This window comes from Medicago truncatula, chromosome 8 (assembly GCF_003473485.1).
Source record: "Medicago truncatula cultivar Jemalong A17 chromosome 8, MtrunA17r5.0-ANR, whole genome shotgun sequence".
Taxonomy (NCBI): Eukaryota; Viridiplantae; Streptophyta; class Magnoliopsida; order Fabales; family Fabaceae; genus Medicago; species Medicago truncatula.
The window spans coordinates 35,775,995-35,801,202 of NC_053049.1; the positions used below are offsets into that span (position 1 = coordinate 35,775,995).

Below are 25,208 nucleotides of genomic sequence, written 5' to 3' on the forward strand. Positions count from 1 at the left end.
ATCTTACACTGGAATAGGCTTTGAAGCCTATTAAGCCTATTTAAAAGTAGATAAAATGGAATGCTTAGTGACTTTAATAGTAAGTAGGCCTGTAAATAGGCTTTCAGGCCAGGCCAGGCTTTTAAATAGGCCAGGCCAGACCAAAATAATAGGCCTATGAAAGGCCATAGGCCAGGCTCAGGCCTGCAAAAATTTTCGTAGGCCAGGCTCAGGCCTATCAAAGCCTGGCCTGGCCTGGCCTATTCCCAACCCTATTTGTAAGCATAATTTTGACCAATCGTATGACACTTTATTATTTGTATCTAAATTAATTTGTAGCGTGAAACTACAGTGGGATGTTGATATATATGTTGTGGTTGGAAATAAAAGCGTAAGGTCCGTTCGGTGTACATATATGATAGAGACTAGATAAGATTAGAAAATGGATAAAGATAGATATGATCGTGATGGATAGACATTTATTATATTATGTGTTTGATGTACACATGATAAGAAAGATGATAATATTGTTTTATCTTATTATATATTTGATGCACACTTGTTATTAACATGATAACAAATTAACAATGCTGCAACATATTCATCTCCACCGTTCGTCCCCTACGTCATTCGATTAGACTAGAAACAACACCAATGTTTGATCAGAAAATCTTCCAACTCCCTTTGATTTTTAGGTCACATATATACAAAGTTAGCACTATTTATTCATAAATAGAAACCAAATCGAGAGATGATGGAGAATTATTTGAATTGGAATTAGGGATGTTAATGGGTATCCATTGATACGCATAGTATGATACCCGTCCCGGCTCTGTTTGGTAAATATGTTACCCGTGTCCGCCCCGTATCCGCGTGGTTACATGCTTTACGGATAACCCGTGAGTATTGAAGTATCCGTAGATATTCATGGATATCCATAAATTTTAAAGCGGCACTTATTTTAAAACGGATGGAATATGTTTTAGTGTTGACAATTGATTCATTTGTCAATGTTTGGTTCGAGCTTACCTTTGGTCGATGTTCATGAATGTTCACTCACCAACTTTTTTTTTCTTTACAATTTGGTTTTGTTCTCCATGTTAGGTTTATTTTGGTGGGTTTTTCGTTTTCTTCGCATTTTGGTTCTTATAGCCGTGGCAGTTAGTCTCATGATACCACTTTTGTGTAAGTTCTTAATGTTGTAACATCTCTAGGTTGATCTCTACACTTTGGTAGTTCATTGTATCAAGTTTATGCCCCGTTGGTTATTTATCAACATGCACTTTACCGTGTATTTAAGCTAAAATACTCTTAAAAATAAGTGGGCATGTCTTAATAGGAAAAGTCTTTCATTAACACAACCTTAAATAAATATTAATTGAGTACACTCACATGAAATTAACAAAATTAAATAAAAAGTATTTAATCACATTAATTGATATCTTATAATTTTAAATTCCTTTAATTTTTTCTTGATTTTGTGTGTCCATATATTTTTATTTAGATTTGTATCCAACCAAGTGTGCCTCGTTTTAGTAAAATATGCACCCTCCTACATTGTTGTATTTTTATCTCCAAAATGAATTTTCTTGGGTTGTTCACATCAAATCTTGGCCATCAATAGAGGAATTGAAACCTCTCCAAAATTGTTTTCTTTCTGAACTCTCAAAGTCAGAAAGTCCATGAAGATTCAATTATGTGGACTAGTTGGTGACTTGTTCCTATGTAATAGACCATAATTATCTTATCAAGTCACTCTCATCCTTTAATCTGATTACGATTGTTGGAAATCATGAAAATATCAATAAACACAATGTGGTTCACAGGATTTCCCTACCCTGCGGAGTTTGTCCTTTTATTAAATTGGTTACCATTACCAACAATAGAAGTGATTCTCATGCAAACAAATTTTTCTGTTCATAGATAGCATTCGTAATCACTTCTCTCCTAATCGGAAGTGGACTCAACCTAATTCAATGGATTTTTTTTTTGAGGGAACCTAATTCAATGAATTGAAGACAAATGAGTTGATGTAGGCCACAGGCTACAATAACGTTTTTTTATTGATTTTTTTTATACATATACAATAACGTTAAAAAGAAAGAAAGATTGAAACATAATTTATGAAATTCTTCAAATTAATTCTTATTAAAATACATGAAAATCTCTCAATTCAGCCCTTACTATGAATTGATGGTTCTACAATAACGTTTATACATGTAAATTAATTCTTATTAATATACAATAACGTTAACATATTTTATATATTTCAGGTGCTACTTATTACATTAGTTTACATAATAAATTGATGGTTCTACAAGAGAATGTATTTGTAGCTTGAATAATGAGTTACATATTGTACTTAATTATGATAATAAATACCAGAATATACGTACTTAAATATCAATATGACAATAAATATTAGAATATTTCGTATGATAATTTTATAAAAGTATTCATCGATTAATGTTGTTTTAAAAATACATTTTTTTAAAACAATTGTGTATATAAGTTGCCCTTATAGCTCAGTGGTAGAGCGTCAGTCTTGTAAACTGAAGGTCCGTAGTTCGATCCTGCGTGAGGGCATTAACTTCTCTCTTTTTATTATAATATCATTTCATTCTCTCATGGAAAAAAATTGAAAATGAAAAGAAAGAAATTACATTCATTGATCTGAGTCATTAATTATATATATTTTTAAATATAGATGCTTATTACATTTCATTTCATTAATAATAATATCATTGATACATGGTGGGACTAGCTGATAATGCGGCTTCTCTTGCTATAACACGAACTACCTCATTTGCTTGTCGTTTGTTAAACTCCACCCGATAGTTTGAAAAGTGGAAAGTGAAAAGTCTTTTACGGCGTGATTGAATATCAAATGTATAAATTACATGTTAACGTGTGTAACATGCAATGATCCACATGAAGACAATTTTCATATTTTCTACCATATTACTGTGCACTAGTAAATGCGTGGCGTGCGACCAGTGTTTGACGTTTAATCGAACATTTACTGAATCAGTTCGATAACGTGCCCGACATCATTTTTAAATGTCGCAGCAAGTAACACCAGCTTAAGAGGAGTCCATTGCCACCATATTTTGGAGTATTTGGAACTTTAAAAACCTTACATTGTGGCAACAAGTGGTAGAACCAAGTAGCAATATAGTGGATAGATCTAAGCATGTTGCGGACGATATCAAATAACAACCTCGACAGACTTCATCCAGTCGGGATGCCAAGATCAAGTGGAGAAAGTCAGGGCGTGGTAGGCTCAAGTGCAATGTCGATGTCTCCTTTTTGAATTACAGAAACAAAGTAGGCATATGTATGTGCATTCAAGATGAAGAAGTCTCTTATGTACTCTAAAAAACTATGTGGTTCACCCCATTGTGTTCATTGATATGAGGGAGGCTTTGGGGGATTTACTGATAAGTCTTAATGTAGGGTGTTTTTAGCATTTGAATTCAATAATATTTGTGGATCTTTGGTCTTACTTTAGAGCTATTTTATTACAAAAAATTAGTTTTCATTTCCAAACCAAACAATGAAGAAAGAAGGAAACTTGCATGAAGCCAGAGAAAGGAATGGACAAAGAGCAAGAAAAAATATTGTAGAATTTTGCTCTACAATATTAGTAACATCCAATATTGTAATTTACATTTAAAAAACTCTCAGGTTGAGTTTATTAGAAGGCGATCGAATAAGGTTGCTTATGAATTAGCAAAGACAACCACATCCTTACCTAACTTCTGTATATTTGATGAAATTCCGACATGTATTAACAACTTGATTGTAAATAAAATGCTATAAGCATATTTTTCTATAAATAAAAAAATGAATAACCCAAATTGGCATCCAAATTCACTTAGATAGAATTGTAAGAGATGTCTGTCAACGCTTAATTAGAGGTTTTAAGTTCAAATTCAACCCTAAAAATACAACAATATTAAATCTTTTAAAAAACTCGTTTAGCATCCATTGTATAGTATACCCAACACGATGACTACAATGAATTTGCACGCAGAGGTTATCCGACTCACAAAAAATTAACCCTAAAATTCTGCTATAAAAAGAATGAATAAGCACCAACAGCGATATTAAGACAGGCCAGGGCCAACTACATGCCATTGCGTGGACGCAAGCAATTGATCCTTCATTCTTGGTTCTTCCCATCCACTAGTTTTCCCTTTTCTCCATATTTTTAATGAATCATTATTTTTTGTAGACAAGAATGAATCATTATTTTGGTGTTCTAAAATGTAGGATTTTGTTTTTTCTTTCTTCAAGTTGTCTAATGTATAGAAATATACACCTTCCTTTCAAAACAAAATAAAATAAAATTATATCTTAAGATAAATAAGTGAGGTATTCGAGGTTCGAACTTTGACTTAGATATATAATATGCAATATTATTACTGAAATAAATTCACAGAGATTAAGGTTACTTAATTAGTCACCAAAATTTGTAAAATAAAACTTTTTTTTTTAAAATTCATCAAACTTTTTTTAAAATATAATTAAAGACCGTTGAAAAATTTATACATCAATCAATTGGTCCAATGAATTTAGGTAGGATAAAATAGAGATCAACAGAAAGTTTATACAAAATTTTGAAAACATGTTCCAAATTATGTAATTTTTAATATGGAGTTTTTTTTAGGGGAAAATAATATGGAATTAATTCCCAATTTAGTCACGTTAGGGTGTGCAAATCTGGTCTATCACTTTCATAAAATATTAAGTTAGTAATCACATCACATTGGAGAAAATTTCTCAAGTTAATATCTTCATCCTGTATTTGTTGATTAAGACCTCGTTGATGCTAAATATGCATGCATATTAGGTAAAAATCTTCAATGTGCATTACAAATTACAGGTTGCTGAAAATATAAGATTCTTTGGTTGGCTTTTTACGCTGTCAAATTACCAAATGACTCCATTAGATCTAAGACTAATGATTCTTAATGATTAGATTAAAGGATTGTCTTAGGTCCTTTCTTTGCTTGATGGTTAATGATGCCTTAGATCCAAGATGCGGGCGACTGAAGAGAAAACTATGCACATTATGAGGGATTGTCCGAAAGCCAATTTTTTTTTGTTTTGGAATACGTTGTATTTTCATAATTCTTAAATCTTTACGATGTTTAAATGTTATGATTCGATTAATCATTTTGCTTCCGAGCAAGATGAACAACTATTTTTGATTGCTTGTTGGTTCATATCGAAAGTTTGTAACGAAGAGTTTTTTCTAACACTACATGGGGAGACTAGGAAGTTTTCAATCTAATTATTACACATTATATATGAAACAACTATTAAGAGCTCGGATTCCGATATTACATACAGGGAACCTCGCTTGGTTGTTTGAAAACCTCCACCAAGGAAACAATTAAATTAAATGTTGATGGTAACTCTCTTAGTAATCCAAGACGCTATGATTTTGAAGGTTTAAACCATGACACCAATGTAAATTGGATATCGAGTTCCTTCAGCGGTTGTGTGGCATTACTATCAATACGAATGCAGAGCTGGAAGCTATCTCTAACAATCTTGAGATGACTTGGAGTTTTTTTTTAAGGAGCATGGAGTCATGGTTTTTGCTATTTTAAAAAATTGATGATGGAATTGTCACACTTTTATTTCAAGAACAAAATGATCAATTTTTGTTATTCCATCTATTTACCTCAAACCCTTTGCACTCACCGTCATTTCCTTCCATGCAAAGCATCCCAATTTAGTACTCTAACAATACAATCCACTAACTTCTTTAATTAAGATTTCCATTCCACTACTCAAGACAAGATAACAATCACACCTTTTCTTTTCTCCTTACCAAAAATAAAAATAATAATCTACTAGTCCAGGTTACAACTGAGTCAACACCCAACACAGCTAAGAACCACCCCGGATAAAAACTAACCAGCTCTCACATCCCAATTTATTCCTGCACTATCTTACAGTTAAAATTTCAAATCTTTATCTTGTCTTCTATTTTTAAATAGTATCCAACAATTCTTAGCTACTTCTTTTTTGACTAAAACAATTCTTAATTAATAGCTGTATTACAGTATTAGATCCAAATTACCAATAGCTAAACTAATTGAGTCAAAAAAAATAAAAAATTACCCTTATTTTCCACGGTTAAAATCCGCCATCGACTTAGTTTTCATTCGTCATCAAAACACACGTGTACGGTGATAGTACAAAGTCTCGTGAACCCTTAAATTTTCAATTTATCGTATTTTTAATATCGAATATTCGATTTCTCCTAACCACAAGACAAAGAGGAAGGAACCTCGAATACGATTATACGAATAAACCCATCTTCTCTATCAAAATTCAATATCTCGTACACGATATATCGTACAAATTCTCGTGTATTTTTCACAATCGTTATCTTAATTATTTATTTATTACAATAATTAAGCGATTTGCAAAAAAACGTTAACATCATGGTGTTTCTCCGTTATAATGGGACACTATAAATAACGTTCTCTCTCTCACTACAATTCAATCCATTCAACACTTTCATTCTCTTTCTATTTCTCTCTCTAGAACCTTCAATTCTTCATCAATGGCGTTTAAGAAAACCCTAACTCAACGTCTCTTAAGCTTAACCAAAATCTCATCACAATCTTTATCAAATTGTCGCATTTCATCTTCATCTCTTCAATCACGTCACCCTTCCTTCGTCGCTAACCGCGACATTGCGCCAGAGCCGGGAGATTCTTCCAACGACGGTGTTTTGCGTCGATTTTTACATAAGCAAGCTGTTTTTAATTCTGAACTCCGACCACCGCATCCAGGTGGTTCCGATGGCCTTCTCCAGAAACTCCGGGAGATGGACATTGCGAGAAACCGGATCCGGTTAGATGGATTAACTCCGCCGGAGGCGGAAATGGAGGTGGCAACGGAGGAATTGAAATCGACAGCGGAAGATGTGAGGAAGTTGTTGAGAGCGACGCAATTGGAAGCCGTGAAATCGAAGATTCGGATGATTCAGCAGAGTTGTGTAACGTATTCGGAGTTTGTTGAAATGTGTGGTGAGAATTGTTCCGATCAGGAACAAGCGAAGAAGATTGCGAAGATTCTAGATGATTCTGCAACTGTGATTATCTTAGGCGATGTCGTTTTCCTCAAACCTGAACAGGTAATTAATTTATAATAATCCTCTATTTAGCTTTAATTTAATTTCGTTTAATCAGTTTAATTGTTGTTAATTTGTTTAATTTGTTGAGTTGTGTTGTGTTATTAATTTGTGTGATGATACAGAGTGTGTCATCATCATGATTGATGGGAAATAATATTGAGATCAAGAGATAGGTTACTAAACTTTAATTTTAGGCCGTTGATTTGATTGAGATCGCCGAAAACTGATAGAATTTTGTGGTTATTTTTCTTGAATTTTTAACAGGTTTGTTCAGATCTAAAACGGATTCTACGTTTGTGAGATGGTAAATTAAGGGCTGCCAAACAAGCCCTTATTCTTCTTTCACACCTTCCTCCATCTAAATGGGGATATTTATTTATTTATTATTATTATTAGTGATTTTTTTACATTTCATTTATACGTGTCCATGAAATAATTGAGAGCTTGACTCCTTGACTTTGTCCAGCTTATCAATTGGATTTTTCATGGATAAAAAACTAATTTTGCAGCTAATTATTTCGGTTCTCTTTGGAGAAAACGTTTTTTCACATAAAAAACATGTTGATAAATGGTCAAACAAATTACTACTAATAATTGGTAATATTTTGAATAAGTGTTTGATTTATATTTTGCAAAAAAGTTATTATTCAAAAAGATATATAATCTTTGATTCATAACACTTACTAAATTTTAATATTTTTTCAAAGCATATTTAATGCATAAAAAAAAAGTTGAGCAATACTTATAGACTTATCTGAGTTACTCTTTTTTTGACTGGAGTTGCTCTTTAAGTTTTATAATTTAGTAAAATACAATTATGATATTTAAAAAATAAGCTTATCTAGTATTTTTCTTTTTGATATAGAATAAACTTTTTTTATTTTTTTATTTTTTTATTTTTTTATTTTTTTTTAAGGAAATAAGCTTATCAAGATAAAATTATATTTGTTACTCTTTTTTTGACTGGAGTTGCTCTTTAAAAGTTTTATAATTTAGTAAATACAATTATGATATTTAAAAAATAAGCTTATCAGTATTTATCTTTTTGAAGTAGAATAAACTTATCTAGTTTTTTTTTTTTTTTTTTTTAAGGAAATAAGCTTATCAAGAAAAAATTATATTTTTGAGAGAGAGACAAAAATAGTTTAAATGTTCAATAATAATTAATAATTTTATTTATGTACATACATACATATACACTTCCTCCGGTCTTTAAAAAGTTAAATGTATTTATCTTTAAAAAAAGTTAAATTTTTTAAAATGTATTTAGTCTAGATTTAACAGCCAAAATTATTAAACAGTCCAAGACTAAATACATTTAACCTTTAGTATATATTTAATATTGGAGGACATATATGTTTTGACCAAATCAAATAGTAATAAGGGATACAATAGTAACCTCTTTGAACTATTAGACTTGAAATACATCTTAAGATTAATAAATAAGGTATTTGAGGTTTGAACCCCGGTCTTATACACCTTGAACTATTATTCTATAAATGTAATATATGAATTTGTACTTATCTTTGAAAATATTAATGTTTTTTTTTCTTATCTTAAAATATTAATGTTTGATGATCCTTTTGAAATTATGCTAAAATGATTTAGTTTAATTTAGAATATAACATTCATCTTTAAATTTTTTAAATCGTTAGTATAAAATTAATTTATATTAGATGTTAGATAGAGTATTATGTTCATTTAGGAATAAAATAATGTATATTAGATGTTAGATAGAGTATAATGTTCACTTAGGAATAAAATAATTTGCATTATTAGGCTACTAGGGTTTAAATCGTGTGTCTGACCTTTGTATAGTTTTATTTTATGTCATTTTTTGAATGTTGTTTCTGGATTTGTAAGATGCCCTGTGAAACGTCTTGGTGCAAGTGGATGTCCATATTCATTATATATGGACGCAGATCAACTTGTGCCAACAAGAAAATTGGACAAATTATAATAAATTTTTGTATAAGTTTTTTTTTTTTTGCGAAGGTATTAAGTAGCACCTAATCTACTTTTATTGAATATTAGGTACTAGTATTAAGTAGCACCTAATCTATTAATTACTAAAATTGAAGTCATATTTATAATTTTTTTTAGGGATAAATAAATTTTATTGTTTTGATTATTTATTTATTTGCTTGGTGATACTTGTTGATAGATTCATATTTTATTTTTGTCAATTAAGTATTGTGATTGTCGCATGGCAATGACTAGTTTGATTACGTTGCACGTTAGCCAAGTGACTATTACTATTATTAAATTAAATTTGTGACAAACAAGAAATATATTGCTTCAATTCCTAGATTTTGGGTATATTTGGGACACTAAGCTGAATATGGTTCAATGCACTTCTTTGAATCCTGTAACTTCATTATATGTTTTGTTTTGCTTTCTTTTTGGTGGAACGGCAGAGAATCCAGCTGCTAAATGTTTCCCATCAATTAACTTTTCCTTTATTTTAATCTTATCTTATACATGTCTGCTATTTTATTTTATTCAAGTCCACTTTGTCTGATGCTAGCCAAGTTGTGTAAAGGGTACAATGATTTAGTTTTCTTTTATGCTTCTTTTGGGTGCAAGTATAATTACCTAAAAGTTTTACTCTAATTTACAGCAAAGCTTGAGATGAAAAACAAATGTAGATTGAGCTATTAGTTTTACCCAAACCCTCACAAATTTGTGATGCAGGTAGCAAAAACAATCCAGGCTCTATTTCCTGTACCAGCACCAAAGCCAAACGAGGCAGAAACAAAAGAACTCGAAGAAATGGAGAAACAGAAAGCAACCATCGACAGCAGAGCTCACACAATGGCTCGCCGTGAGCTCTGGGGAGGGCTTGGCTTTGTGTTGGTGCAAATATTAGCATCCATGAGGCTCACATTTTGGGAACTTAACTGGGATGTAATGGAGCCCATATGCTTCTATGCGACATCTATGTACTTCATGGCTGGCTACACATTCTTTCTCAGAACATCAAAAGAACCTTCCTTTGAAGGTTTCTATCAAAGCCGTTTCAGCACTAAGCAGAAGCAATTGATGAAACTTCACAATTTTGATATTGCAAGGTATAATCAACTCAGAGATGCTTCACCACCAGCACCCTCTTCCGAGTTGAATTCAACTATTGTTCACCCATTGAATCAATTTCATAGAAATATTTGACCTGTATTCGTTGTTTCCGATTACCAGTAACAAAAATCGTAGTAAAAAGAAAGTCATACAATATGATTACGATGGTCAGGTAGAATTAGGCGCGGCTTTATGTACGATAGTTACAGAGTCATATTTGTTTACAATTTTGTTATACAACACACTAAACCTTTTTAAACAACTCATTCAATACTTTGCAATCACCTGGGGCTTAAGTTCTTGGGTGAATTCTAAGACAGTTTAAACAAGGTTTTTTTTGACCAAAGTCCAAAGTTAAGAGCTTCTTTTCACAATTCTCGCGATTCTTAAAACAAAGTTAAGTAGCTTGTCGTTTTCAAGAAAATTGTTGAAGTGAAATTTGCTAAGACATAGATGCCATTTATTTGCCTCTCAAATTAAGTTGGAGAAAGACAAATATTGTGGAAAGAGTGGCTGTAGGAATCATATATTCACAAGTCACAATCACTTGAAGGACCATACGAAAGTTCCTTGCAAAGCCATACTGACAGCTAGTTTCAACTTAAAACACTGACATCATAATTCGGCCATAGAGAGCTGCAGATACACAAGTTACTCCGTCCGTTCCTTTTTAAGTGTTTCTTTTTGAAGAAATTTTTTGTTTCCATTTGACTGTCACTTTCAAAGTTCAATGCAACATTAAATGTTGTTTTACTAGTATGATCCTTAATTATTTATTACGGAGAGAGAAATATATGAAATGAGATATTAAATGAATAAAGTCATTATAGTAAAAGGACAACTTATTGCATAAAAAATAGTAACAATCATTGACTATATTGGTTTATGTAAAATGTCAAAATGCGACAATTAAAAAGGAAAAGAGAAAGTACATTGCAAACAAAATCCGACAAAAAAGCATTCAGTAGTGTGCAATGACTTACATATTAAGCAAATGATCGCTTTGGTCCCTTACTTTGCACCTCGCTGTCTCAAAGGTCTCTGACTCAAGATTAAATACAAATAAGTCATCGATTCTATACTTCGGTTATCACTTTAGTTGCTGTTAAAAAATTCTGTTAAGTGATGAAGTGACACATGTTTTTTGCTGACAAGGAGTATGAGGTGTCACATGGACCAAAGTGAAAGTAGAAAATAGTCACTTTGGTCCGTGAATTGAAAATTAATATCCCCAAATCTCTAAATCCATATATGTCATCTAATTCTTTGTTTTGATCAAAATCAATCTTCTATTAAACACCAACACAAAATTTCACTAAGGTCCCTAGCATGTTGTTAGTTTAACATGTCACCTACTAACATCATTAAGGTATTTGTGTTAAGTTCCAAAATATTATTATAACACTTGTCAAAACGATTCCTTAATTTATTTATTTTTTGAAGGAAAAAACGATTCCATAATTGAATACCAAAATGTTTCCATAACATATGACATTACATGAAGATCAACCATAGAGTAATTAAAAAATTGCTCCACATTTAAACATATAATTCAATAAGTCGTTACATAATGATTCATCAAAACATTAAACAAAATATTGAACCACATTTGTGCTTATAATTTAGCCACTTCGGTACATTAATAAACTAATGAACATCACATAGTTGGCCCCCTTAAGTAAATCTTGGAGTTGACATGAAAGATGTAAGCATTTGTTATCCATTCAGACGTGCATTTAGATTTTGAACCCTAATAGGTGGTGGCCTAACTCCAATAGGTGCTGGATCAAAAGTTCCTTGTCCAATTCCTATTGGTTGTGGTCCTTGCACATTCACATCAAATAATTGCTCTTGTGTTTGCGGGGAAGATTGTGACAAATCTAAAGGAACTTGTTCTCCTTGACCCTCATTGTTGGGAGGTGGTGGTGGTGGAACCTAATTGGGAGGCATAGGCATCACAGCTTGATTAGTGCAGCCGAACCTATTGTGGTTACCTTCTAGACCACACCTTGAACATGTTAGCACTGGATATGACCTCTGAACATTACTTGAACCGGAAGGACCCTCAAATGCATCTTTCCTTGTTTGTTTCTTTGGCCTTCCAGGTTGTCTTCTTTTTGGTGCAGGCACCGGTTTCACATAATATTTTTCCCAAAACTCTTCACCTTGTGTTGGCTTTATGAAACGCTCATATGTTGCATTGTATGAGCCCAAAGTAAGCCACCCATGACAATAATTTTCAGGTTTGTTATGCCTCCATGCAATGGCTTCTATTCCATAAACACATGGCATGCCTAAAAAAAATTCAAACAAATTCATCATTATATCAAATACACCATAATTTAAAGGGTTAAATATGTTTTTGGTCCCTATAAATATATCAACTTTTTGTTTTAGTCCCTCTAAAATTTTCCTCCAAGTTTTAATCCCTATAAAATTTTCAATCACTACTTTTGATCCCTATTTTCAAGTAAACTTTTGTATTTTTTAATGAAATTGTGCAGAAATGTATGGAATATTGTAAAAATCACTCCCAAAAAAAATTAGAATTTTTTAATAAAATATGAATTAAATATGAATTGTTTACCTCCAAACATATAAAAATTCATATTTAATTCATATTTTGGTAAAAAATTCTATTTTTTTTTGGGAGAGATACTTATAATATTATACATTTTTCTTGCAAAATTTTATTTAAAAATATGAATTCTAATTTAAATAAACTACATTATATAATTCTTAAAGCAGTTAAGAATAAACCACAAATTCAAACCAATGTATGAAAAAATAAACCATATATCAAAAACATTCATCATCCAGTACTTGAATAATAATTCCTATGTATTCACTAGGCCATAAACATATTAAGGCTAATATATAAGCGACTAAATGCAATATCAAAATCATATAAACAAATCTTCATGAGACAGATGAAATTTTGGTAGTAATTGACAGAAATTTCAGTCAGCCAGGTATGAGATTATTCAAGCTTGGTAACCACCCACTTCCTCCTTGCTTCGGAGCTTTTAAAGTCACGACAACAGTTGTGCAATGGCTGCTTGAAAGTCTTGATTTGAAAACTTTTAGTTACTTGCCTCCAAGCACAATATATCTCTCATTTGCATACTTCATCTTTGCATATAGCTTTGCACCTTTGTTTGTCATTTTTCAACCACTTTATATCTCTTCCATGGTATACCGTGTAGTTCGTCGTAACTTCTTTGAAAATATCCAATGTTTGAAATTCCATTCCTAGCTTCAAGTGGACCTGACCAAACTCGACATTTGAATTAAACTGAGGGAAAACTTGTCTTCCATTTCCATCAGCTTCATCATCGATACTAATAGGGCTGATTGTGAAATTTGATGTGCTCTTGGTGGTTTGTACTTCTTGATTCTCCTGTTAATCTTGTGTTCAAGTTTTATTGCTGAGACACATGATTAGTAAACAAATTGTTCTTTTCCTATATAAAACACTCTTTTAGCTTTGCTATCATCAAAATGTTACTTGTGAAATAGAGCTAAACCAAATTGATTATTACATAAAGTTCTTATAGATTAATCTTGTTGCCAATGAGCTAAACCAAATTGATTAATCTTGTTGCCAAATTGATTTTCTCATAAATTAGAAATAGAGGATTCCTAAATCTATGATTCATGATTTTATGGTGCAGAATATTATTGTTCTTAATTTATTTTTTTGTCAAGTAGCCTAGTGGCTAGCACTAGCAGGGCCGGCCTATAGCCCGTTGAGGCTGGGCGACGACACCGCGCCTCCAATTTTTTGAGGCCCAAAATATTTTTTTTAAATGTAAGACATGAAAATAATGGTTATATATGTATTAAAAGCAAATTATTCTAATTTGTACAGCTTGCTTCAGTGGCGTGGCCAATATTTATTGAGTGTGAGGTCATGTGTTCAAGATCGACCTACCACACCAAAGTTAAATTTCTAATTTTTTTTTAAATGACTTATTTATTTTTTTGGGGTTAATGGTGCTTTACCCTATGTAATATAGGTCATTTCCAGTTTTTCCCCTTGTAAATTTTTTTTTTTTTTGGAATACCCCCTAATAGGTCATAAAAAAAACGAAAAATTTCTGCAATTTTTTTTTTAGAATACCCGCTTATAAAATTAAAACCGGGCCTACGAATTTGTTAAGACGGCCCTGGTAGCTAGAGCTCACACATTTTAATGTGGAAAAGTGAGATGTTTGGGATTCGAACACCGACCCCTGCATATTTTATGTAATATTCCTACTAACTGAGCTAAGCTTACGGAAATTTATGGTTCCTAATTTTTTTTTTGGTCTTATATGGTTCCTAATTTTATCTGTGAGGATCAATTATTTTGGAAACACTTTACAAATGGTTCACTTAACTTTAAAGATCCATATATATGTTTTCAGCACAGTACTCTTCAAATGTGCCCTGGGCTAAATTGATTTGGAACTAAAAAATTCCACCTTCTTAATCTTTACTTATCTGCATGGTTTTTCACAATAATATTCCCACAAATGATAATATTTTTTCAAATGTTTGTTTTATGGTTTCTCAATGTAGCTTATGTTGTAAACATGTGGAGACCATCCCACACCTCTTTTTTTTATTGTCACTTTGCCATTCATCTTTGAAATTGGCTCTTTATCCTCAAAGTATCTATTGATCTTTCATATATCAATTTGCATGGTTTACTAAGAAGTTGGTCACCTCAATGCCAAATTGTGATGTTAGCTGTTATTGTGGATTTGGTGATTATAATTTGATATTGTTGTAACAAAAACACGTTTGGCAACAGATATGTTAATTGCAACTTTGCTAATAATGTTGCTGAATTTGTCATTTTGAAATCCTTTTCAGTTAATATTCATGTTGTTTATTCTTCTCGGATAAAAGAGGTTACATGGAATCTTCCCGTGATATCTTGGATTAAATGTAATACATATGGAAGTGGTATTTTTAAAGATACTAAAGCTATTGATCTTGGTTGTTATATTTGTAATTTAATTATATCTTCCTCCTTTAATGTTGAATCATAGTGATATATTAGCTATTGAGATGGCTTTTAAAAGAGGATGGACATCTATTTGGTTGGAAACATACTATTTTTTCTTCACCTTAATTTTATTCCATTAGGTATTTATTTTTTTTCTTTCTTCACCTTAGTTTTATTTCATTATGTTTTTCAGGAAAGGTTTTTAACGAGGCAACATGTCTTTCATCATTGTTATCTTTGGTATGGTCTAGTCCTCCTAGTTGATTCCTTATTTTAATAATATTGATTCGTGTGTTGTAAATGATAGATAACGTAATATAGGTATACCTAGTTATAATGTGTCTTCACCTTAATAATATTGATTCGTGTGTTTAATTAATAAAAAATCATAGATACAAATTTTATTTATCCAAACAAAATTAAGACCCAAATGTCCATATAAACTAAATTAACAAGTAGTATATCTATCAGTGAAAGATGATCATTGTCGATCACAGGCAAAATAATTGTTATAAAAAGAGTAGTACAAAGTAATTAGCTTTAGGTAATTCTTTAGGATATCTATCACATGTTTCAAACGATAATTCGTTCTATAATTTTATTCTTGTTTGATAGAAACTAACCAAACAAGCGCCAACTAAATTCTATTTGGATTCCTATTGATTAAGCATAACAAAGTTCAATTAATCATAACAAAACAAGCATTTATAACACAATTAACCTAAATCCAAATTTGATCAAACCTACAATAAAGCATCATAACTTTATCAATTTTTGTTCAACTAACCTAAATAAGCGATAAATCAGTTGAGCAAAATATCAACTAAATTATATATGATCAAGCATCATAAGGAAAATTGATTGGCACAAAAAATTAATATGAAATTGGTAAAGAAAGAGATAAAACATAGAACAAAATTCACATTAGAATAGAACCTCAAGAATCCGTACAAATTACTCTCCGTCAATGGATTGATCAACATAATTAAGCTTCAATAGAGTTGGTTTCGCACAAAAAAGTAATATGTAAAGTGGTTGAATAGAAGATGAACTTATTTATAGGTCTAAACATTAACCTAATTCAAAAAACAAGCTTGGGCAAGAGTTAGGTTTATAAATAGCAATTCGGCCCACTACAAGAGATTAAATGGCCCAAAAATCCGCAATCAGCTTTAGTGCTTCAGAGATTCCCCTTTTTAACCATCAATATGTATGAATTAGGTTTGTGTAAAACATGAAAGCTTCCCACACACTTATCTAATAATAGTCACCAAGAATTAAAAGCAAAGCTCTTTCACCTCCGAAGACTGGGACAAACAAAACAAATGGATAAAATAAAACAAAGGTTTATATGGCTTGTAATGAGCTATAAAACAAAGAATGGATATAGGGGCTTAACTAAGGGATAATTACATCAAGGTAGGCTGATTTGGCTAAAAGTAGGTTATGAAAGAAAGATGGCCTAAATCATTTTTGTACATGCATGTGAAAAAGTGCTTTAAGACTTAAGGAAAACCTCGAAAGTAACTAACAATATGAGAGAATCCACACCATAAACAATCGAGATGTTGGAGGCCATAACCTAAGGTTAATGTTCTATCACAATTGATGCACTATCTAGTATCAAGTCAACTTATCACACTGCGAAAGCAAATAAGCTATCCATAACATAACAATGAAATCATTCACAACAATTGCATGCATGCAACTTGTTTTTTTAAAAGCTAAAGAAAATATAAACGTAAAATAAAATGTCTCCTCTACACAAAAAATATAAATGACACATTGTCCTCAATGTTTTAACAAGCATAAAATAAGAGTAAGGAAATAAGTGTTTATCAAATTTCATTTTAAACAAGGAGTTGACGGTATATCTAGGAGACTCAACATCAATTTTAAGTTTTGAGTTATTTTTAAGATTTGTAAAGCTTCACTCATAATTTACCAAAACTTTAAGATAAATTTTACCATGAGGCATACAAATAATGTTGCTCACTTATTAGTTAGGACAAGATTATCTTATACTAACTCTCATATTCATTATTATATGTTATCTTATATTGAGACGGTTATTATTGATGAAATGAGTTGATTTAAATAAATACAATATACAACTTTCAAATCATTATTTATATTTTTTTATTCCTTAACGTGTTTTTAGGATCATTGTTAGCATTTGTTTCTTTCTTAATAGTGTTGAGTGTATGATAATATAATTTTCTCATTTCAGTATATGTATACAAATATTTAGTCATTATTCCTAAAAAAAAATAAAATTTAGTCATTATAAAAAGTAGGAGTGGCCCATGCCCATTGGACCACCCTGAAACCGCCCCTCCATTCATATTGATGTCTTCATTTTTATCTTATTCGAAAGAAACGATATACATGTTTTAATTAACAATTAAAGTGAATAGTCCAGAAACAAATATTTTATTTTTTTCAAAAACAAAGTGGCCAAAAACAAAACAATGAAAGTGAACTCTGAATTGTTTCCAAAAACAAAACAATTCATGTGAATAAAACCGGTATTAATGTTATAGCTATTTTTCAAAAAAAAAATTATTTTATTCTTTTAAGGGAAACACGTAAAATGTTATAACTATTTACCAAAAATAACTATTATTTTAAGTGGATTCTAAGGTGATGGTTCAATTAAGTCCCTCACTGATGTACCAATTTATTTGACCATTGGATTAAATAAGACTATAAGATCTCATTATTTATAACCATACTAGATAAAATCTCCTCTAACTAGTAGTTCTTTTCTCGCCTGGCACACATTTGGCCGCACCACAACCATCGTCGGCTCCAGGCTCCAGGCTCTGTTTGTTACACCACCAGATACAAATATTTACTCCTGATTTCACACGTAAACCCTTTCATTACGTTATTGAGTTGTTCAACAATGTTTCTCCTTGGCATTTGGTTAGGATGCTAAGGGTAGAAGCTATCAATTTCATAAACAACAAACCATACATGACTAATACAAAAACAAAAACAAAAAAAGCCTAATTCCTACGTTTGAATTGTTTTCTGTTATTCCTAATTCATATAAATACCCATTTGAAAACATATTTTTATTTGAATTCATCGACGGAGTAACGGTCAAAATCCCTCTTTACTTTCTTCAATTTTTTTCTTTCTTAAAATTTCCCTAAACGTCTTTTATTTGATGTTAGTTTGCATTTTCTTTCCAGTTTTTCGATTGAGTGTTGGGCAAAATAAGACCTGCTAGGCAAGAGAAAAAACTAGGTGTGAAGATGAAATATTAGATCCCATGTGGTCACAAATAATGAGTTCATATGTTCTTATTTAATCCAATGGTCAAATAAAGTTGTACACATGTGAGGGATATAATTGAACCCTCATCCTAGAATCCACCATTATTTTATTCTTTTATGGGAAACAAGTATTATAGTTATTTTTTTTCAAAAAAAAGTATTATAGTAATTTTATTTTTGTAAGTATTATAGTTATTATAAATCCGAAAACGTGGAATTTTGATAAATTCAGCATAAAATGTTATTTAATATATCATTTAAAGGGTTAAATATCTTTTTGATTTCTATAAAATTGAGACCTTTTAAGTTTAGTCCTTACTTAATTTTAATAGTTTTTTTAGTCCTTAATTTTTTTTTCTGCACTCAGTATTAGTCCCTCCTCAATTCAAATTTGTTTAATTTATACTTAAACTCATGAGTTTTCAAACAATTTTTTGCAGACGTGTTAAAAACATTACTAAAAGTTCCTCTGCAAAAAATTGTCGCAAAATTTGATTTTTACGTCTAGATTTTGTTAATTTTATCTTTAACTTTTTTCGTTTTAAAAAATTTATATTTAATTCGTTTCATGTTAAAAAAATCTAAATTTTGGTAAATGAACCTTTCATAGTGTTCTAAACTTGTATTGAAAAAATCGTTCAAAATTTTAAGAGTTTAAAGATAATTAAACAAACTTTACTATAACAGGAACTAAAATTAAAAGTAATTTTTTTTTGTAAGGACTAAAAAACCTATTAAAATTAAATAAGGACTAAACTTAGAAGTTTCCAATTTTATAGAGACCAAAAACATATTTTACCCTTTAATATATTATATAAAAAAAGATTAACTAACAATGAACTCGCATATGTGGTAAGAAATTTAAACCCTTAACCAAATGATTCGATGTGAAATGATGGAGGTAACTTTTCACCTACAATATAAAGTTATGTCAACCGGGAGGATTATCCAAATTAGGGCACATCATGTTATTCTTCTTTAATTAGGAAAGATGTAAAGAATTAGTTGCTTAATTAAAAGCATTATTCTGTTATTTAGTTTCACTCACATTATTTAGCCTTTTCCATAAAAGAAAATAACCAAACACAGCCTTAACATCACTGTCGTTATACAGGCCAAAATATCTACTACTTTTGTGTACAGACGAAAGAAAAATCAGAGCAATTAAGCAATCTTGATTTACCAACAACCATGAAATGGTTGCCTTCATTAACTACTGCATTTACTAGTGGGTCACCTTGTTACTTGTCACCAACCATCAACCTACGTCTACTCTTCTTTACGTGTTATTCTCTCACCGACATTTATATGGTGTCAAATTAATTTTGTCCCAAAATAAATAGTTTTACAATTAATTAACTAAATTATTTTAAAATTATATTTGATTAACCATAGGTAAGTAAGTTTGGCTCTTAATATCTATCTCCCATATATTATCCTTTATCAATATGGAATTATTTTTGTAACATGGCATATTTGATTCGACTTTCGAGTCTCACCTGGTTGGGTTATGTATGATTAGGCATATTCGAATTATTGTTAGATACTCTGCATGCATTGCTTAGCATAGTAACTTGAAGGGTGCGTTACATCAAAAATTAAATAGCTTGAAGGGTGCGTGACGCCGACGGGTACCACTTGGCACTTTACCAAATTATGGGTCCTTAGTTTTTACATGTTTAAATGCGTTTCTGTTTTTTTAACTAAAAAAATTATATTCATTCATTTAGATAGAGAATATCAACTAATGATGAATCAACGACAAGTTCATCAGATCCATGTTAATAGCATAATACCATAAAGTACTCGAGTTTACAAAAATGATCATATTAAAATCTCTGAAATACATGTGGTTCAGGATATACAATGTTGACGTCACCAAAGTCATTGACTGAATTTGCACTTGATTTAAGCTGATTTAACAATTTAGGTTGAACAAACACCCGAACAAAACAAGAAAAACAAGCACAAATACAACAAACAATACAACGTCGCACTAAGACAATAAAATCACAAAAAAATAAACAGATGTGAAAATCACTTATTTACATAAAATGGAAGGAGAAAACTAATTTAGAAGGATGATTTAGTGTAAAAAATTAACTCTAAACCACCTCTAAAAAAAACTAGGATTTTATGTGTCGGCTCACAAGAGAGAAATGCACTCCTTAACTAACATTTTTACTAAATTAACTTTTTTTTTTTTTAGATGAATCGGACTACAAATAAGATAGAACAAAGTTCAAGACTCGAACTCTAACATAAATACTTATGCATCCTTTTCCACTTCTCATAACAGGGTTGGACTCGGTATGTGTCTTAGGGATGATGATGGTGCATTTGTTCTTGCAAGAACGGAATGGTTTACCCTCTTTGTGATGTAGAGGTGGGAGAGGCGGTTGGATTGCATACAACCTTGGATTGGATCTCTAATCAACAATTTGATAATGTCGATTTTGTACTTGATTGTAAAAAAGTTGTTAATTGTGTCAATTTTAGTTTAGATGATAACAATGAATTTGAATGTATTATTGCTGCTTGTAAACAGTTGCAAGAGGATAGATTCCAAAACTCTTATTGAGTTCAACAGGAGGCACGCAAATAGGTAGCCCACGAACTAGTTCAGGTAGCCCTGTCTAATCCTAACCCCATATTATTGATGATGTACCTATATGTATTTGACATATTTTAGTTAATAAAATGCAATGAAATTCTTCCTAAAAAAAAAAAGTTGCACACAGTATTAGAAGTGAGTCAATTCATTATTTAACTAAGACAACTTTCGTGGACTACATTACTAAAAGAGAACCAAATTCATTCACGGAAGACAGTGTTGTCAACTAATCGTGACGTGATCACATGAACTACAGAACTTTTTCCAAATCAAAACGAAAGAGAAGTCATGCCATACAAATGAAGGGATGGTTTCATTTTCTTATGTCTTAAGAAATGATATTACACTGTTCACTATATTGGTGTTACGTGAATTAATTATCTTCTTTCTATTTCCACACATGAACTAATGATAATAATTAACTAAAAAATATAAGAACATTTCTCCAAATTCTAGTGTTACCCATTATTAATTTAAAACGTTTCTTGACCAATTGAAACCTTCGGATAGAAAGAGATAGAAAATGTAATAAATTGGATACTTTGGTGATGTAATAGAAAGAAAAAAAATTGCTGAATTAGTGTATGAAAAATGTGGAGTGTTCAAATATAATAATTGTTATTGATTATTGAAGCCAGTGCCTTACAGCATTGCCAACAACTATTCGAAAACTTCAATTTAAGCATATGTTTGGTATGACGGTTGATATGTCAGAATATTCACCGTGATATTTCAAAAACTATACTTTTTAACTTCTGCAAAATTACAATAGATCACCGTGATTCAAACATATCTACCATGATACCAAACATGTACTAATATGATCGGATCACGGTTGATATGTCAGAATATCCACCGTAATATTTCAAAAACTATACTTTTTAACTTCTGCAAAATTACGATGGATCACTGTGATTCAAACATATCCACCATAATACCAAACATGTACTAATATGATCGGAATACATTGTCAATTTAGTATCTTTAGAATGAAATGAACTAATTAATCAAGAGTGATTCTATATAGCATATTCTAATCATAATATACAGGTACCCCAACATTCTATAGTATTCTTTATTCTTATACACTTTGATCTTTGAGGTACACAATTTGTACCCAAAATTACACTTTGCTCTTAAGGGTACACAATTTGTACCCAAAATCAAAGCAGATATATTATACACTAATGATCACAACTCCAAGTTGTTTTTTAAAAATTGACTTTATCTATAACCTAAGTGTAAAAAAAAGAATTCCAGACCCCTAATCTAAACAGAAACATAATAATCTCTGATATCGTCGAAACTACAATGCAACTGCAATTAAGACCGCATCAGCAATTCATCGTGACCGCGCCCGTGACCCAACGATTAGGTCAGGGCAAGAGGAAGAGCAATCCATTGATTCAGTCTCTTGAACCATTCTCCTTTCACTTTTGCCAACAAAATACATCCTGACATAAAAATGAATAAAAATAACAAGAACAGCAGTGTTGAGAATGGAATTGAAAACCCAAGCACCCATTCCATTACAACCACCAACTTCAAAAAAGAAATGAAGCAAAAAAACACCAACATGACACGCCACGTTACATCCCAACAACAAAATCTGACAGTTCAAAACAAACGGAAAACACGCAGATCGAAGACCAATAGCTGTCCAAAATCTATAACCATAGACAAGAGAGTAAACAAGTGTTGCAAACAGAATCGCAAGAACTTGAAAAGACTGTGAAAATTCAAGCCATAGAAAAGAAACCAACGTTGAAACTGAGTGGTTCACAAGTTGATAAAAAGACAACCTACGACGATGTAGAATAGTTAAGATTGTTCTCAACATGTGTAGAAAACGTGATAGATAGTAAACGTAAGACCAAAAGAAGACACGACCAGAAGGTCGTGTACCTAAGGGGAAACAAAGGAGCCATCGAAGTGGGGTTTTGGAACGATGCCAGAACCATTGTGTGTCACGAATTTCTGATACAGCGGAGATTAGTGTTCCGGTGAAGATTGTGGCGGAGATGAGAGACATGGTGAGGCTGTGGAGGGCGGGGATGGGTCCTAGAGGGATGTGACGGCGGTTGGGGAAGAGGAGAGAGAGTGAGAGATGGAGGAAGAGAGAGAGGATGAGGTAGGTGGCTATGGAGGTGATGAGGAAAGACCATGTTGAACCCCATGAGTGACTGTGGCTCCAACGGAATGAGATGATTGATGGGTGTTCTGAGAGGTAGTAGATAAGGGTGCCGATGGTGGTTAACGGTGGTGATGACGGTGGTTTAGCCATGGTGGTGGTGGTTTACATTAGTGGGAGAATTAGTTTAGTAGTTGAGAATTGTTGGAACTTGTGAGAAGATAAAGAAAGAGCGTTGAAAGTGAGGAATGAGGATGATAATAAAGAAATGAAATTGAGAGGTTACTTTGTCAGTGGGAAGGGATTTTAGGGGAGATTAAAAACAAGAGGAGGAAGATGGTATTGACGTGGCTGAGTTTGGTTGGATGTTTTGGAGCAAGCCTTTCTCACATGTGAAATGAAAATTGAGAAGTGATAATCTACACACAAATTAGTAAGACATACATTGATTTTATTAATAAAAGAGTTAGCTATAAAGAGAATGTTGAAAAGTGAATATTGTTAGAACATTCCGATAAAATTACTCCATTTTTTCAAGTGTGAATACATTCATCTTGTAGACTCTTATTAGGTAAAAGAAAAAAGTACTCTAGCTTAGGTTGTCAAAACTAGCCCATTGTTAACACAAAAAATGAAATATTTGGTCGAACTCATGATTCTATTTTCAACAAGGTAAATAGGTTATTTCGACATGCTGCAAAGTGCAAAGGGATTTCGATCAATAACATATACAGACTTCGACATACGGCAATTTCAACCAACGACAAGGAGAAATAAGTTGAAGTTGCAATTGGAGCGCATGGCGGGAAACAATGTTGAAATGCATTGAAGATTATTTCCTAGTGTCTTAGTGCATGGAAGATATTTTCTAATGTCATGGGAAGTTATAGGAAGTTATTTCTACTTTTAATATAGATCGTAGTATTTAGTGGTAGTTTTCTCTACAAGGTTTATATATCAGTTTGTAATAATAACAATGGGTTGGTTTCTTGATTTCTGAAGACTTTGTAACACCCACGCCATGGGAGCAAACAGGTTCAATAGTGGACAAATTGAAAGATTCCAACCACATTTACATTCATGCAATTTAATATTATTGTTCTTGCTTTATTTTCCTCTTTCTTTTGCAATTTGCATTTATTTTCATCTTTCTTTTCGTTCTTCTTCTTTTGAATATGCTCACTTGAGCGTTTTTCTATTATGTTGTCATGAGAAAACTTGTTATTAAAAGATGTTGGATGCAATTCTGACATTAAAAAGAAGGTTTAATTACACTTTTGGTCCTCGTGTTTTGGCCTACTCACGAAACTGATCATGCCCTTTTAAAACAGAACAAAACGGTCCTTCAAGTATCATTTTTGTTGCATTTTTCGTCCTACCCTCGATTTTATTCTCCAAAAACGCAAAGAAATGACAGTTTTAGACCTACCCCCTATGCTCAACCATGAAATAAACAAGGAATAAAGCATGTGGGTACAAAGAATCCACTTTATTCAACACACTAACAAAAAAAAACCCTAATTTCTAAGATATGTTTCAAATTAGGATTTTTTTTTTGGTTAGTATGCTGAATATAATAGATTCCTTGTTGATTTCATGGTTGAGCATAGGGGTAGGTTTAAAACCGCCTAAAACTGCCATTTCTCTGCGTTTCTGGAGTTTGAAAATGGGAGGTGGGACGAAAAATGCAACAAAAATGATAATTGAAGGACCGTTTTGTTATGTTTTAAAAGAGCATGACTAGTTTCGTGAGTAGGCTAAAACACGAGGACCAAAAGTCTAATTAAGAACAATAATTTTGTTCTCAAAGAATGCATGAAGTGATATCATAAATTGCGAGGCTTGAACGAACCATTTTAAAAAGACATTATCCGGTCCTAAACCATTGATGGATAATGAAGTTTACATTACCAAAAATCGATGTAAACACCCTTCGATGTCAAACGTCAATTAATCATAGTTCATAT

The 25,208-nt window shown here is 31.7% G+C and overlaps 2 protein-coding genes and 1 non-coding gene across 3 annotated transcripts; 2 read left to right on the forward strand and 1 right to left on the reverse strand.

The window, feature by feature from the left end:
* The first annotated feature begins 2,493 nt into the window (after positions 1-2,493).
* On the forward strand, positions 2,494-2,565 carry TRNAT-UGU (transfer RNA threonine (anticodon UGU)). The gene has a single exon. It is a non-coding gene; the product is annotated as a tRNA-Thr (tRNA).
* Positions 2,566-6,489: 3,924 nt separating this feature from the next.
* LOC11417955 (calcium uniporter protein 2, mitochondrial) lies at positions 6,490-10,533 on the forward strand. The gene is made up of 2 exons (XM_003629448.4): positions 6,490-7,141; positions 9,836-10,533. The coding sequence occupies exons 1-2, from the start codon at positions 6,566-6,568 to the stop codon at positions 10,307-10,309; spliced, it is 1,050 nt and encodes a 349-aa protein (XP_003629496.1). The 5' UTR covers positions 6,490-6,565; the 3' UTR covers positions 10,310-10,533.
* An 11,565-nt stretch (positions 10,534-22,098) lies between these two features.
* Positions 22,099-23,567, reverse strand: LOC11408283 (elongation of fatty acids protein 3-like). The gene has a single exon (XM_003629451.4). It carries the CDS (start codon positions 23,392-23,394, stop codon positions 22,453-22,455), a length of 942 nt encoding a protein of 313 aa, XP_003629499.1. The 5' UTR covers positions 23,395-23,567; the 3' UTR covers positions 22,099-22,452.
* Positions 23,568-25,208: the final 1,641 nt, after the last annotated feature.